Source organism: Rattus norvegicus, chromosome 19, assembly GCF_036323735.1.
Source record: "Rattus norvegicus strain BN/NHsdMcwi chromosome 19, GRCr8, whole genome shotgun sequence".
In the NCBI taxonomy this organism is placed as follows: domain Eukaryota; kingdom Metazoa; phylum Chordata; class Mammalia; order Rodentia; family Muridae; genus Rattus; species Rattus norvegicus.
Genome location: NC_086037.1, coordinates 55426567 through 55442433, shown reverse-complemented (window position 1 = coordinate 55442433; position 15867 = coordinate 55426567). Strand labels below are relative to the sequence as shown.

The window sequence follows — 15867 nt, the reverse complement described above, 5'->3', positions numbered from 1 at the left end:
ATGAAATTTGGAAGAAAGACATTTTAGGCAGTTTAATCCCAAATGTCTTAGTAAGTTCAAATTTTGCCAGTATAGAAAAATTAGAGCTGGAGAATAAAAATATAAAACTATAATAATCAATGTGAGGAGTGGGTCTGTTTTAAAATTCCCAGGAAGTAAAAACATCAAGGTAGATACATTTGGGAACTGGTTAAGTCATCTTTAAAATTTGCTTCCAAGGAAGACGACAAACCTATGAGACAAAAACACTCAAAAGATCTGTTGGTTTTTGGTCTTCCAATGAGAGAAGCCCTTTGAAGGAGACAGGATTGCTATTGTAACTACTGAGGCAGCCATGGTGACCAGGTGACCAGGCAGGAGTGGCACTTGCTTTCTCTTGTCTCCAGGGTGCCTTTGCCACCTCCCTTAGTGAACCATGGCTTAAGCCTGCTCTTGAGTTAGTTTCATCTACAATCATCCCTCAGTACCCTGCAGGGTGACAGGGCAATGCCTTACCAGCAACACCAGGCCAGGCCAGAACACAGAATCTAAAACCTTCCCATGGAAGGCTTTACCCCTTCCTCTCTCCCTCCCTTTTTACTTTCTCTCTATTCTCTCTCTCTCTCTCTCTCTCTCTCTCTCTCTCTCTCTCTGTATCTCTACCTATGTATGTATGTATGTATGTCTATCTATGTATCTATCATCTATGTATATATGTATGTATATCTATGTATCTCTCCCTATGTTTCCATCTATGTTCTACATATCTATGTATGTATCTATATCTATGTATCTATGTGTGTGTGTGTATGTATGTATGTATGTATGTATGTATCTATCTATCTATCTATCTATCTATCTATCTATCTATCTATCTATCTATCTATCTATCCATTTTTGAGAAAGAGTCTCGAGTTGCCAAGGCTGGCCTAGAACTTTCTAGGAAGCCAAGGATGATACAATTCCTCATTCTTCTGCCTCCACTTTCTGAGTAATGGGATTACAGTTATGGACCATCCATCCATCCATTCTTCCTTCCTTCTAGAAGACTTTACATTTGGCTCAGTCAAATCCTAGCCTATGTTTGATGGTAGCTAGAAAATGCCTGAAATCTGATCAGAAAAATGTGCTTCAGAACCAACTCCTACTGGTGATTTCCCACTTAATCTTTCACAAGACAGTTCTAAACTTGAGGGTCTGTTTCATTCATGCAAGAGGATTGGGTGAATATAGGTAAAGTATATCACGGCTCTTTGTAGACTATAGAGCACCAAGTCCATAGATCTTGTCTTACGCTTTCTTTTGGAGAATTGGACTCTCCCCAGTCAGCCTGTAGAGGGCATATTTGAAGTCGATTATGCCTTGGTTTTCTATAGTGAAGGTGATGCTTTTCCTTGTACCGCAGATCAAAGCCCCAAAATTGATGATGGAGGAGGGGCTGATGGTGAATTTGGAGTACACCGCATTCACAGAAAACTTGATAGGGATGCTGGCAATGATCTCACCTTCTGAGAGAGCTGGCTCAATAATCTAGAAAGGAAAGGTTTGAGAAGATGTTAGTCAGTGGGACAGCCATGGAATTTCCATTAGTGTCTGCTTTCATGACTGATATCCTCCTCTGAGTTGTGTCTGACCTTTAACCCATAGGCTACATGCAGCCAAGGAGAGTTTGCCCCAACATAAAATTATAAGCTTACTTAAAACATGAGATAAAAAAAAACCTTTTAAATGTATTCTTTGAGAATGTCGTACAAGCCTACAATTCATTTCAACCACATTCATGTACTGCTTCCTCCAACTCTTCCCCGGCCTCCACTCTCACTTCCACTTCTCAGCTTCATGCTCTCTCTCCGTTTGAAATAATCTTTTGGTTTCAACCAATGCTGTCCACATACTGGTGTGTGTGGGGCTAGCCGTTGGAGCACCTACCGGAGGTCAAACCTTAAAGAAAACTAACGCTCCCTCCCTTAGCAGCCATTAAGTGTCCACAGGTTGTCAGTAGGGGTGGAGCTTGTGTGCCCCTCCCTGTTCCCTGCTGACTGTTGATTGGTTTGATTTTGTGCAGCCGGCCACAGCTGCTGTGGGTTCATAAGGAACTGAACGAAGAGTTCTCAGAGGAAGAAACAGAGTTGGCTAAGAAATAATTTCGAAAGTGTTCAAGATCTTTGGCTCCCAGGGAAATGCAAATTAAAAGTACTTTGAGATTTCATCTTACCTTAGCCAGAATGGCTAAGATCAGGGAAACGAAACAAAACACAAAACAAAATAAAACCCCAAAGAATGAGTGACAGCAAACGTGGGCGGAGCTGTAGGGGAGGAGGAGCCCGCGTCGCTATTGGTTGGGGGTGCACACTGGTGTAGCCACTATGGAAATAAGTGTGGGATTCCACAAAAAGCTGGAAATAGATCTAACATATGATCCCGTTTGTGCCACTCGTGGCCATGTGCTCAGTGGATTCTCTATCCGCTACAGAGACACATGCTCATCCACGTTTACTGCTGCTCTATTCACAATAGCTGGGAACTGAACAGCCTACCCTCCTTCTAACTGATGAACGGATAAAGAAAATGTGGCACGCAGCACATGATGGAATTTTATCCTGCTGTGAAGAAAAGTGAAAACTGCAACGGAGCTGGAGAAAACCACGCTGAGTAAGTCCATGCAGGTCCAGAAGGACAAATGCCACGTGTTCTCACTGTGAGTATCTTTGTGAATTTATTTTGCAGCTTGTCTATGTTCTTGAGTGTGAGCTTTATAGAGGACATCATAATGCAATGTCTAGGGTTGGACGTCTATACACTGTCTTCTTGCCTGCTTCCATGATGGGGAAAAAGAGAATCTAGTCTCTCTTCTCCACTCTCCATCAAATGGGTGCCAACACCGAGATTATTTTCTACTGGCCGCATGTCGACATGTAGCCACCATGTCTGCTGCTTTTACTCGATGGTGGAGTACAGCTCCCTTGGTTCTTATGCACCCCAAAACCTTGGGGGCAGTTTTTTTCTTTTCCCTTTTGCTATCTCTGGTGATTCTGCACATCTCTGTGCTGACCTACTTGTGCTGGTTAGTTGGGAGTGGACTCTGGTGTAGTTTCTTTGTTGCCACCACAGCTATCCCCCCTTCATCCTTCTCTTTGTTCCCATCAGAATGCAAGTGAGCAGTGCTCTGAGCTCTCTCACCTGGCAGCGCAGGATGGGCTGGGACTCGACCTTCACTTCCTTTCTTGCTCGGAAGAACACTTGCACGGTCGTGGGCTTATCTATTGAGGCCAGTGTCCCCCTTTTGGGTTGGATCCAGATCATGGAACTTAAGTTTGTTGGCAAAATGCCTACGGAGTCCACAGTGAAACTGGAAGACAAGGATAGAGTTGATTTAAACAACCACGAAGTCAGAGAGGGCAGTTTGATCTGTCCAATGCGTGCCTGGCTCTCGCCCTTTGTAATGATCATACCAAGCAGAATCTACTATGCTTTTTTCCTGGGTATGTATGTGCACCCATGTGTACGTTCTTGTATGTATGAATGTACATATATGTGTCTAGCTGTGGGGGGCAAATACCAGGGGTCATCCATGAACTGTTATCCATTTTTTTTTAAAAATAGGGCTTCTCAAATTTACTACATAGCCAGGGATTACTCTGAACTTCTGGTCCTCCCTGCTGAGGTAGGCGCTACTACTTGGTGCTGGAGATCAAACTAAAGACATACCATACTTTACCAACTGAGCTACATTCCTAGCCCTAGGCTTTTGTTTGTTTGTTTTGTTTGTTTGCATATAGTATGTGTGTATGCAGATATATATGTGTGTGTGCTTGAGCACTTGAGGCTGGAGGTCATTGTTAGGTGTCTTCCTTGATTGCTCCCTACCTTTTAAGACTGGGTCTACTAGTGAAACCAGTGCTTACCAAGTAGGCTAGCCTGGCTGGCCAGAGAGCTTCAGAAATGTACCTCCTGTGCTAGGGTTACGGATGCCTGGGTCTTTAATGTGGGTGCTGGGGACCTAAACTCAGGCACTTTACTTATAGTATATTAAAAATAACTTCCCAGACATCCTCTGTAGAGAGGATGGTTTTGATGCTTTGATCAAGAATCTGCATGTGAACACTGAAGGGTCTGTTCCTCAATTGGTTCTTGATCCATCAATAAAGATGCTCGTGTCCAATGAGCTGGACGGAATAGGTGGGACTTCTAGTTCTCCTGCAGGCAGCCTAGCAGACTTGAGGGAGAGGAAAGATTTGCTTCGAAGGGAGAAAGAGCCATCAGCCATGTGAGATCTCAGGTGGAGTGGCCCTGGAGTAGCAGGCAGGAGATTAGAGACTAACTAAGGTGGAGGGTAGATTTAGGGTGCTGAGCTGGGAGTGAGAAGAAGGGTGCAATAGCCAAGGAAGCCTTAGAAGAGCCCGACCATTAAGTGCTCTCTCTCTCTCTCTGTGTTTCATCTTCAAATTTGAGGGAACTTGGGTGGGGTGGCCCACCTGGGGTTTAAAGTGGGAAATAAAAACTAAATGTTTCATCCTCTTTACGAGTGGGTGGGGATAGTTAGATTTCATGTACACACGCACGCGCGCGCGCGCACACACACACACACACACACACACACACGCCCCATGGGATTCAAGTTACCTGAATATGATCTCGTATTTTCCACGGTTCTTCAGTTGAAGGGGCTGCTTTACTTCCTCCAGGACCCTCAGAGTCCCAAAGTCCAGACCTCCTTCAGTTCCTGCAGAGGCCAGGGCATGGGGTAGGGGTGAGTGTGTAGGGGAGCCAGAGCAAGGGCTCCCCTTTGAAGTTTACAAGGCAAGTCATTCCGCAATGATGACTTTAGGAAACGTCTTTTCTGGAAACTCTTTTGACTCAGCAGATAAACCAAAGCCCTCCAGTTCATCTGAACATCTCCCTTGAGATTCCAGCCCACGGGACTACTGTTTCATGGCAATTGGTAGCTAAATTCTCTAGGATATTTACTTATTTATATTTGCTATTATTATTTTTAATTATGTGTATGTATGTGCATCTTCGTGTGTGCAAGTGAGTGCAAAGTCCAGGGGAGTGGGATCTCTCTGGGGCTAGAATGACAGGACAGGTAGTTGTAAGAGGCCTGATATAGGTACTGGGAATCAAACAAACTTGGATCCTTTGGAAGACCAATGTGTGTGTGTGTGTGTGTGTGTGTGTGTGTGTGTGTGTGTGTGCGCGCGCGCGCGCGCGCGCATGCACTTAATATGGTTTCTCTGTGTATCCCTGACTGTCCTGGGACTCACTTTGTAGATCACGCTGTCCTCCAACTCACAGATCTCTGTCTGCCTGTGCCTCCTGAGTGCTGGGATTAAAGGCATGTTCCATCACTGACTGGCTGTGGGTGGGTTCTTAACCGAGGAACCATCTCTCCAGCTCTCTAAGATCTTTAAAAAATGATCTATTTCTTTTTATTTCACATGTGTCTGTGCTACATACAGTAGATCCCTCAGAGGCCAGAAAGAGCATTGGATCCCCGGGGACCGGAGTTTCAGACAGTTATGAGCTTCCAGGTGGGTGCTGGGAACCAAACTCTGGGTCCTCTGAAGGATTAGTAAGTATCATTAATTAATCGCTAAGCCAAATTGTGAAACATTTACTGAGTTACACTGGAAAGGTTTAACTTTGTGTTGTTTTACTCAGTGTCTCAGGATAAGCGTTCCGTCAGACTATTAAAACTCTTCATAAATGCAAGCTTAGGGGGCTGGAGAGATGGCTCAGCGGTTAAGAGCACCCGACTGCTCTTCCAGAGGTCATGAGTTCAATTCCCAGCAACCACATGGTGGCTCACAACCATCTGTAATGAGATCTGATGCCCTCTTCTGGTGTATCTGAAGACAGCTACAGTGTACTTATATATAATAAATGAATAAATCTTTAAAAAAATAAATGCAAGCTTAGGGGTCACTAAGATACAGCTTTTCTGTAGTAAACCGCAATAACATTATTTTATTTTTGATGAGCACTTTTCATCATGATGCTGCAGCAAGGACCTCTGTAGGTTAGGACAGTGACACCCAACTAACATGTGGCTCTAAGAATCTTGCGGAGGAAGGGACCTGTCAGGGAGAGGAGGTGTCATGCAGAGTCAGATGCTCAGGGGAGATACACAAGTCACATGTTATGGCAATGTGCTAGATAGAATGTCTCAGGACATCCATTCTAATCCCTGGGATCTGGGAATACATGGCAAAGAGGACTTAAGGTATTGGATGGACCTGAGGCGGGGGATTAGCTGCCATTAAAAATGAAGGCTGACATGGGTTATCCTGGAGGTTCAGTGTAACCACAAGGGTCCTTATAAAAGTAGAAGGGGACAGCAGAAGTGGGAGAACCAGGGAGAGGGCAACACAAGAAGGACCTGTGGGACATTGCTGGCTTCTAAGATTTAGGGAGGGGACACAGACCAAGGAATGTGGGTTGTCTCTTAGAGGCTGCAAAGCCATTAGGAAGAGCGATTAACTGTCAGCACTTTGATATCCACCCAGTGAGACCCAGGAAGACCTGCTTTGAACTGACCTCAGGGCTATAATACATTGTGGGGCTTTTCTTTTTCTTTGATTCCCTCCCTCCCTCCTCCCCTCTCTCTCCTTCCTCCCTCCCTCTCTTCCTCCTCCTTTCCTTCCCCGTCTCCTTCCTTCCTTCCTTCCTTCCTTCCTTCCTTCCTCCCTCCCCTCTCTTCCTCTTCCTTTCCTTCCCCGTCTCCTTCCTTCCTTCCTTCCTTCCTTCCTTCCTTCCTTCCTTCCTTCCTCCCTCCCTCTCTTCCTCTTCCTTTCCTTCCCCGTCTCCTTCCTTCCTTCCTTCCTTCCTTCCTTCCTTCCTTCCTTCCTTCCTTCCTCCCTCCCTCCCTCTCTTCCTCTTCCTTTCCTTCCCCATCTCCTTCCTTCCTTCCTTCCTTCCTTCCTTCCTTCCTTCCTCCCTTCCTCCCTTCCTCCCTTTCTTAATTTCTTAATTTCTTTCTTTCTAAGACAGGATTTTTCATCAGGTAACCCAAGCTGGCTTTGAACTCAAGAACCCTAGCTTCTTCAGTGTTATATTAGGTCAGGAGGTTGTGGCAGTCTGTTACAATAGTAGTAGAAAACTAACATAGGCAAGAAGAGAAGCCTTGACTGTCAGCTTCTAAGAGAGGAGCCCTGAAGGTTTCATCCTGATGACAACCTCTTGCTATCCCCCACTGAGGGGACTGTACTTTGTGGTGATGTTACCAACATCACTCTAGGCTTGCATTCCTATTACAGACACTGTTCCCTCCCCCGCTAACCCCAACGACACAGTAGGGCCCCTCCACCTGGAGCTCTAGCACACAAACAGAGACAATACATAAACAACCCCTTTCCAGGGTTCAACGTACCTTTGGGGAAGGTGATGTCCAAAGCGATATCATAGGATTCTGCAAAGATCAAGATGTTTTCGATCTGAACGACACCCACAAGATTCTCTGCATCTAAAACCTGCCGGGAAAAGTTCTTCGGTGAAAGCCCACACCCACAAAGTGTCTGGAGTCTGGAATATGTAACATGCAGTGGACACTGGAAAGCATGGGTGGCAGGGAAACGTTTCTGAGACCTTTACTGTCACATTTTTCCATTCAGTAATCTTGTTCTGCTTGCTGTATAAATCAGAACTATTTTACTCTATTACTCTACTCTGTTCTTTGGGACTCAAGCTGAAGAAAAGGGGCCAAATATCTTTTTAAAGTAAAATGCATGCTTGGTGTTTCTATTTTGGAAATTCAGTCTTTCAGAGGTGTGACAATGAGGACCTTCAGGCCTGTGGTCTCTAGTAGTTTGCTGAGCCTGCTGCTGTCATTGCTGGAGATCCTTCCTCACTGCCCTAAGCAGTCACTGAGCTGGTGCCAGCTGGAACACCAGTCTATCCAATTGACTGTTGACCTTGGACACAAGCTAGGAGCTGATTAAAGGGTTCATTAAAGAGTTTCAGGGGCAATCTAACACTCTGGCATCTAGGTAGAGACCTCTGCCATCTTTTTTTTTTTTTTTTTTGGTTCTTTTTTTCGGAGCTGGGGACCGAACCCAGGGCCTTGCGCTTCCTAGGTAAGCGCTCTACCACTGAGCTAAATCCCCAACCCCGACCTCTGCCATCTTGTTGAAGACTCCAGTTGAAAAACAAAGTCACCTGTTTGCATTCCATGTGCTTTGGGGTACCAGGGGAAGTTTATAGCTGTCACTAAACTTAAGATAAAAAACACTGTATATGCGTGTATCTACATATAACACTGTATATGCATGTATCTACATATAACACTGTATATGTATGTGCGTGTGAGTGCAGATGCTTAGAGACCAGAAGAGGGTGCTGGGTCCCTGGAGCTGGAGTTGTGGGCTATTCTTAACCACCCTACATTGGTGCTAGGGAGTGAACTCTGTCCTGCTGTTAAGAGCAGCAAGTGTTCCTAGCCACCAAGTCTCTCTTCAGCCCCCAAATCAAGTATTAATTCAGAATCTCTATCTCTTCTTTTAACAGGCATTTGCCAATATAGTTGGATCTATAGGTAGAGAATTCATGATATTTCCTGTTTCCCCTAATAGTACAGGAGAAGACAGACAGATGAGGGCCTTCTGAGGGTGAAGACGAAGGTTGGAGAGATGCAGGCCCCAGCCAAGACACACACTCATAGGCTGCAGAAACTAGATTTTTTTTCCTGGAGCCTCCAAAAGGAGTGTGGTCCTGCTAACTCGATTTTAGCTTTCTAGTCTTCAGAACTATGAGAGAGGAAAGGTCTGTTGGTTTGAGCCACCCAGTCTGAGGTGATTTTGTCATGGTGGCCTAAGAAACTGGTACAGAGGGTGACTGAGTCAGGAGGGAATCCTGCCTGACAGAGTTCCCACACCAAAGTTAGCAAAGAGAATGAGAGGAGAAAGGAGTGGGTCTCTCATGAAGAAGCTGAATGGTTAGTGTCTCAGTAAGAGATCAGCTTGGAGTCATACTGCTTGTACTGAGCTTGTGTTTTGTGTAGAGTAGGGTATCATGGGCTGGAGAAAGGAAACAGATGAGATGAGGGATCTAATAAGGAGATCTCTCTCTCTCTCTCTCTCTCTCTCTCTCTCTCTGTGTGTGTGTGTGTGTGTGCACATGCGTGTGCACGCACGCGTGCATGTATATTTTGATAAACAAATCTACCGGGGTGGCGCATCTCACCTCAATCCGAATGGCCTTCTTGATGTTGACAGGTTTGGAGGGCTGGAAGTGCACTTGTAGCCCAAACTCTCCCTTAGGCAGCATAGTGCCCTGCATCATGGATACAGTGAAGTCCTCCCCTAGGTGTTCCAGGCTGGAGATCCTCCAGGCCACAGGAAGAGACGTGACATTACGGAGAACTAGTGACTTGGATTCTTTTCTGCAGAAGCCAACAGAAATTTGATCAAGTTCAAAGAATTTTTCAAATGTCAGTTTCTTTTTTTTCCACTAAAATTATACAATAGAGAGAAGAATCAATAAATTTTATCTTAGGTTTTCGAGACTGACTTTCATTATGTAGCCTGTGACTTGCTATGCAGACCAGGCCAGCCTTGAACTCACAGAGATCTGCTTGCCTCTGCCTCTGAAGGATGTGTACCTGGTCCTATAGCTTTTTTTTTTTTTTGAGGGTGGTCGTGTAAAACATTCCCTAACTCTCCTTGCTGTGTCTTTTTTTAAGCTGCTTAGCTTGTGAGCAATGGGCAGATTTCCATGACTTTAACTTTTTCCCCATGAAAAAGCTATGTCAAATGATCTCGAATTACCACCATATAAAACTTTGGGAAAAGTTGTAAGAATCCCTCTTTATCCACCTGACTTTGCCTTCCTTATAGCCCCATAATCTCTCTTCCTCACCATTTTTCAGAGCCGTTCAAAATGAAGCTGCAGGCAATTATACACGTTTAAATCACACGTTTTCTAAGAATGAGAACACCCACTACGCCAGGGTTTTCACTGTCATAAAGACGATTATTTGGTCTGCAGTCCATGTTCAGCCTCTGTCTTTGTTCTATTGCTACTCGATCTCTCTTTATTTTTCCAGGTCAAGGAATCAACCCACAGCCATGTCGTTGCATGTAATTGTCATGTCATTACATGTCATTGCATGTCATTGACATGACTCTCTGGAAAAGGCTTCCACTCCTCTTTGGGTTTCTTGGCTTTGATGTTTTGGAGAGACCGGTTAATCCGTTGGCTCTTGCTTAAGCTGGGTGGTCTGCTGCTTTTCCATGCCTAGATCTTCTGAAGGGAAAGGAGTTGCAAGCTGTGTCCTTTTCACTGTGTTGGGTCAGGGGATCCTTTTAGTGCTATTCTGATTTGGGTGATGCTACATTTGATGTCCTAATTAAGGCTCACCTGGTCTCTCCATCGGACATGTGCTCCCCCTCCCCTCTTTAGTTAATACTTTCCGGGGAGATACTTTGAGAATAAACCCTGTTTATTTTATTTTATTGGTATAGGGACTTAATTTTCTCAGACTGTCCTTGAGCTCACTAGTTGGGGATGACCTTGGACTCCTGATCCTTCTGTCTCTACCTGACAATTACCAGGGCTATGGGCTGCATCACCACAGCTGGATCAATGTCTCATTCTTAGCCAAACAGTCAGATGCCAGTTTTAACTACCCAATCATTTCCTAACACCATCAATCTTCCTATGCTTAGTTGGGATTCTGTTATCAAAAACAGAATTTCCTTTTCTCATGTGTTTATTCATATACTCATGCCAGTGGAGCTACATTTCTCATTGAATACATCAATGGTTCTCGGTCTTGGAATCACGACCCCTTTTGGGGTATTATGACCCTTTCACACAGGTTATCTAAGAACATTGGGAAACATAGATATTTATGTTATGATTCATGGCAATAGCTAAATGACAGTTATGAAGTAGTGATGAAAATAATTTTATGGTTGGGGGTCACCACAACATGAGAAATCCTTTCACCAAGGACCCTTGCCATTTATTGGCAAATGATATTTAAATACCAAAGTCTGGAAAAGAGTCCTCATTGCTCCTGGCATACCACTCTTTCCAAGTCTTTCTTGATGGCAGAGGAAATATGGCTAGGAAATATGTGCACGTCTCTATACTGCATACTAAAAACCAGGAGTTGCTACTGAGACCTCTAATTCTCTAACTCCAATTTAATAACAAGATACACTTAAAAAGGTGTGTGTGTGTGTGTGTGTGTGTGTGTGTGTGTGTGTGTAGGTGCATATATGCAATGGCACACTTGTGTGGTGGTCACAGGACAACCTGTGAGAGTCTGTTCTCTCTTTCTACCACATGGACCGTGGGATCACACTCAGACTATTAGGTTCGGTGATAAGTGCCTTCACGTGTTGAGTCATCTTGCAGGCCTACCAGATAACATGTAAATCTCCTCTTCTCCAACAATGAGAAGCCTTTCTGCAATTTAATTATGCCATGGTTAGAAAATGTACTCTGGATGATTTCATTAAGTTGAAATTTAATGAGCCTTGTTTTTATAACTTTGCGCTGTATGTTTCTGCGTGTGCTTGAAATAAATACACATTTTATAGTTGATGGGCACCCAAATAACTCTAAACAGGATATGGGAAGGAAGATTTAATTTGAAGAGAAGGATAAACACACTCAAGGCATCACATGGAATAAATGAGCCACGCTGGGCCAGCCAATCAAAAGAAGTCTTGAGGAAACAACAAAGTTAAAAAACCCGGGAATGAATACACATCACTCGGCGAGAACTCTTAATATTAGTGGTTCGATTTCCCAATAAAGAGGCACGGACTAGCAGATTAGATTAGAAAACAGTAGCCATCTCTTTGTTGTTTCCAAGAAACACACCTCAAAATAAAAAAGAGACAGTACCCGAGAAGTAAAGAAGAGAAAAAGGTATTTCAGGGAAATGAAACAGAAACGTGCAGGCATAGCTATTCTAATATCTGACAAAACAGACTTCAAAGAAAAGGAAGATAACTTCATACTTATTAAAGGTAAAATCCACCACGAGGGTATTACAATTCTGAATGTCACATCCATCAAACACAAGCACACCCAACCTCACATAAGACCTAAAGCCACAGATTATTTGAAGAACATAAAAAACTCCTTGTGCTTGTCTCGTTATTTTTTTGTCTTACTGATTTTCTTATTCCTTGTCTCAATTTTTATTTTCTTTACTGTTTTTTTTAAAGAAGCAGAGGAAGAAGAAAACAGAGAGCATGAAGTTAGGTAGGTAGAGAGGTGGGGATGGCCTAGGAGGAGTTGGGGGAGGGAAAACAATATGATCAAAATATTTTGTATGAATTAAAAATAGAAATAAACATACAGATTAATTCTAACATGGTGACTGTGGGTGACTTTAATACTCACTTTCACTGAGAGGTCGTCTGATCCGAAAGTAACAGAAACATCAGGACTAAATAACATCATAAATCAAAAGGACCTATTAGGCATCTACAGAACAAACAATCCACCCAATCCCTAAAAATAACATCTTCCCAGGAGCCCATGGAGCTGCCTCCAAAACTGACCACATATTAGGATGCAGAGCAAGTCTCAACGAACAAAGGAAAGCTGAAATAACATTCTGCATCGTAACTGGGCATAATGAAATGAAGCCGTGGAAACTTCCACTGCTGTGGAAATCAACAGCAGTGGAAACTACAGAAAGCACACAAACTCATGGGAACTAAAGAACACACTACAATTGGGTGAAAAAAGAAATCAAGAAGAAACCTATTTCCTAGAATTGACTGAAAAATAAAACCATATCAATGAGGGTGGTCTTAAGAGAAAAGTTTATAGCACTAAGTGTCTACCAAAAAAGCCAAGAGGCCTTAATTAATAGTGAACAACAGGCAAAGCAAAGATGTGAAGAGGAGGTAAAAATCAGAAACATTTCCACACACTGGCTCACAACTCCACTCCGGTGGAAGCTACACTGCCTGTACCTAGAACCCCAGGCGGGAGCCTGCCCACAGCCCACCAATGCTCCTTAGAGCCTGCCCAAATCCCCCATGAGTCCCCCTTCCCCTCATTTCCATGTCCCATTCTACATCTCTGGCAGAAGCCCATTGCTCTAGTAGAGGCCACACTGGTCCTTAGAGCCTGTCCAATTTTCCCAACAGCACCAGCTCCCCTTGACTCAATATCCTGGCCCACAACTCCAGAAGCCCACTGCTCTACTGAAGGATAAACTGGTACCCAGAACCCTAGAGTCCCAGAGGCAACACTGGCACCCAAAGCCCCAGAGGTCATGGAGGCCACCAAAAACCCTAGCAGAGATACCCTACTATACATGAGAACTCACTGGTCACTAGAACCACAGGCCACTCTGGCCAGAAGACCAGAAAGGAAATGAGAACCAAGGGGACAAACATCGACACAGCAAAGAGAAGCTCAGAAGTTGGCATTTAAGTCTGTAATTACCCAATGCCAAATTCTTATGTAAGAACATAATCAATGTGGTACCACCAGAGCCCAGCTATCTTACTACAGCAAGCCCTGGATACACCAACACAGATGAAGCATAAGAAAATGACCTTAAAGCCAATTTTATGAAGATGATAGAGATTCTTAAACAGGAAATGAATAAATCTCTTAAAGAAACCCAGGATATACAAACAATGGGAGGAAACAAATTAATCCCTTAAAGGAAGCCAGGAGAGCCAAGGAAAAACCAAATACACCAGTGAAGGAAATGAATAAAACTGCTCAAGGCCTGAAAATGGAAATAGAAGCAACAATGAAAATACAAACTGAGGGATTCCTCGAGATGGAAAATCTAGGTAAGTGACAGGAACTATAGACGTAAGCGTCACCCAAAAGAATATAGAGACAGAAGAGAGAATCTCAGGCATTGAAGATTAGAAGAAATTAATACATCAGTTAAAGAAAATATTAAATCTAAAAAATTCCCAATACAAAACATCCAGGAAATCTGGATAACGATGTAAAAAACCAAACCTAAGAATAATAGGAACAGAAGAAGGAGAAGAATCCCTAGATCAAAGACCCAGAAAATATGTTTTAACAAGATCATAGGAGAAAATTTTCCTAACTGTAAGCAGGACATGCCTATAAAGGTACAAGAAGCTGACAGGACACCAAAAATATCAGACCAGAAAAGGAAGTCCTCCTGCCTAAACATAAAGATATTAAATATACAGAACAAAGCATATAAAAAGCTGCAAGAAAAAACAAGTAGCATATAAAGGTAGACCTCCTAGAATAACATCTGACTTCTCAATGGAGACTCTAAAAACCAGAAGAACCTGGACAGATGTGCTTTAAGATGCCAGCCCATACTATTATACCCAGCAAAACGTTCAATCGTCATAGATGGAGAAAACAAGACATAGATGGAGAAAACAAGAAAACATGACAAAGCAAATTCAAAAAGTATCTAGCCACAAATCCAACCCTACAGAAGGTATGAGAAGGAAAACCTCACCCCAAGGAGGCTAACTATACCCAGGAACATATAGGAAGTAAGTATTTCACACCAGCAAAACAAAGACAAGTGATGTTTGAGCGCCATCAAAACAACAGGAATTAATAATCATTGGTCATTAATATTTCTCAATATCAATGGCCTCCATATTCAATGAAAAGACACAGGCTAAGAGAATGTATGTGGAAACAGGATCCATCATTCTGCTACACACAAGAAGCACACCTCATCATCAAACATGGATACTACCTCAGAGTAAAGGGTTGGAAAAAGTTTTTTTTTTTTTTCAAGCAAGTGGACCCAAGAAGCAAGCTACTGTAGCCATTTTAATATCTAACAAAATAGACCAAATTTCACCAGAAGAGGTGAGGAAGATTATTTTATATCCAGCAAAGGAAAAAGCCACCAGGATGATGTCTCAATGCGGAACATCTAGGCCCCAAACACAGGGGAATTCACATTTGTAAAAGAAATATTACTAAAGCTTCAATCACACATCAAACCCCACACATTAATAATGGGAGACTTCAGTACCCCACTCTTGCTAACGAACAGGTTATCCAGACAAGAGCTAAACTGAGAATAGAGTTAACAGACATTATGACTCAAATGGACCCAGCAGATATCTATACAACATTTCACCCAAACACAAAAGAGAATATACCTTCTTCTAAGCACCTCACCGAATTGTCTCCAAAACTCACCATATCTTTAGCCAGAAAGCAAGTCTCAACAGGTAACAAGGAAATTAAAATAACTCCCTGCACCTTATCAGACCACCATGGATTAAAGCTGGATTTCAACAACAGAAACAACAGAAAGCCTACACGCTCCTGGAGGAAACTAAACCACTCTCTACTGGATGACTGTTGGGTCAAGGCATAAAGGAAGAAAGAAATGAAAGAGTTCCTAGATTTAATGAAAATGATTATGCATCATACCCAATCTTATGGGATGCAATGAAAGCAGGGCTAAGAGCACTAAATGCTCATAGCACTAAATGCCTTCATCAACAATTAGAGAGATCGCATACTAGCACCTTAGCACACCTGGAAGCTCTAGAAGAAAAAGCAAGCACAGCCAAGGGGAATAGACGGCAGGAAACGAGCAATCTGGTCTGACATCAGTGAAATAGAAGCAAACAAGACAATATAAAAAAATCGACGAGACAGAGTTGGTTCTTTAAGAAAATCAATGAGTTAGACAAACCCTTATCCAAACTGTCTAAAAAGCAGAGAGATCATCCAAATTAACACAATTAAAATGAAAAGGGGGACATAGCAACATAACAACATACGCAAAGAATCATTAGGTCAGACCAAAAAAAAAATCCTGTACTCCACAAAATTGGAAAAATCTAAAAGAAATGAAAATTTTCTTGATATATTTACTTATCAAAGTTAAAGCAAGATCATATAAACAATTTAAATAGACCAATAACCCCTAAG

General features: G+C 42.9%; 1 protein-coding gene across 9 annotated transcripts in view; it reads right to left on the bottom strand.

Moving 5' to 3' along the window:
* Positions 1–15867, bottom strand: part of Hydin (Hydin, axonemal central pair apparatus protein) — a 346279-nt gene that overhangs the window by 50227 nt on the left and 280185 nt on the right. For all 9 annotated transcript variants that reach the window (XM_039098232.2, XM_039098235.2, XM_039098234.2 and 6 more), the window contains 5 exons: positions 9157–9355; positions 7349–7448; positions 4603–4702; positions 3160–3328; positions 1274–1509 (listed from right to left, as the gene is read on the bottom strand). In XM_039098232.2, coding sequence (XP_038954160.1) covers positions 1274–1509; positions 3160–3328; positions 4603–4702; positions 7349–7448; positions 9157–9355 — 804 coding nt within the window. The remainder of the gene's footprint in view (positions 1–1273; positions 1510–3159; positions 3329–4602; positions 4703–7348; positions 7449–9156; positions 9356–15867) is intronic.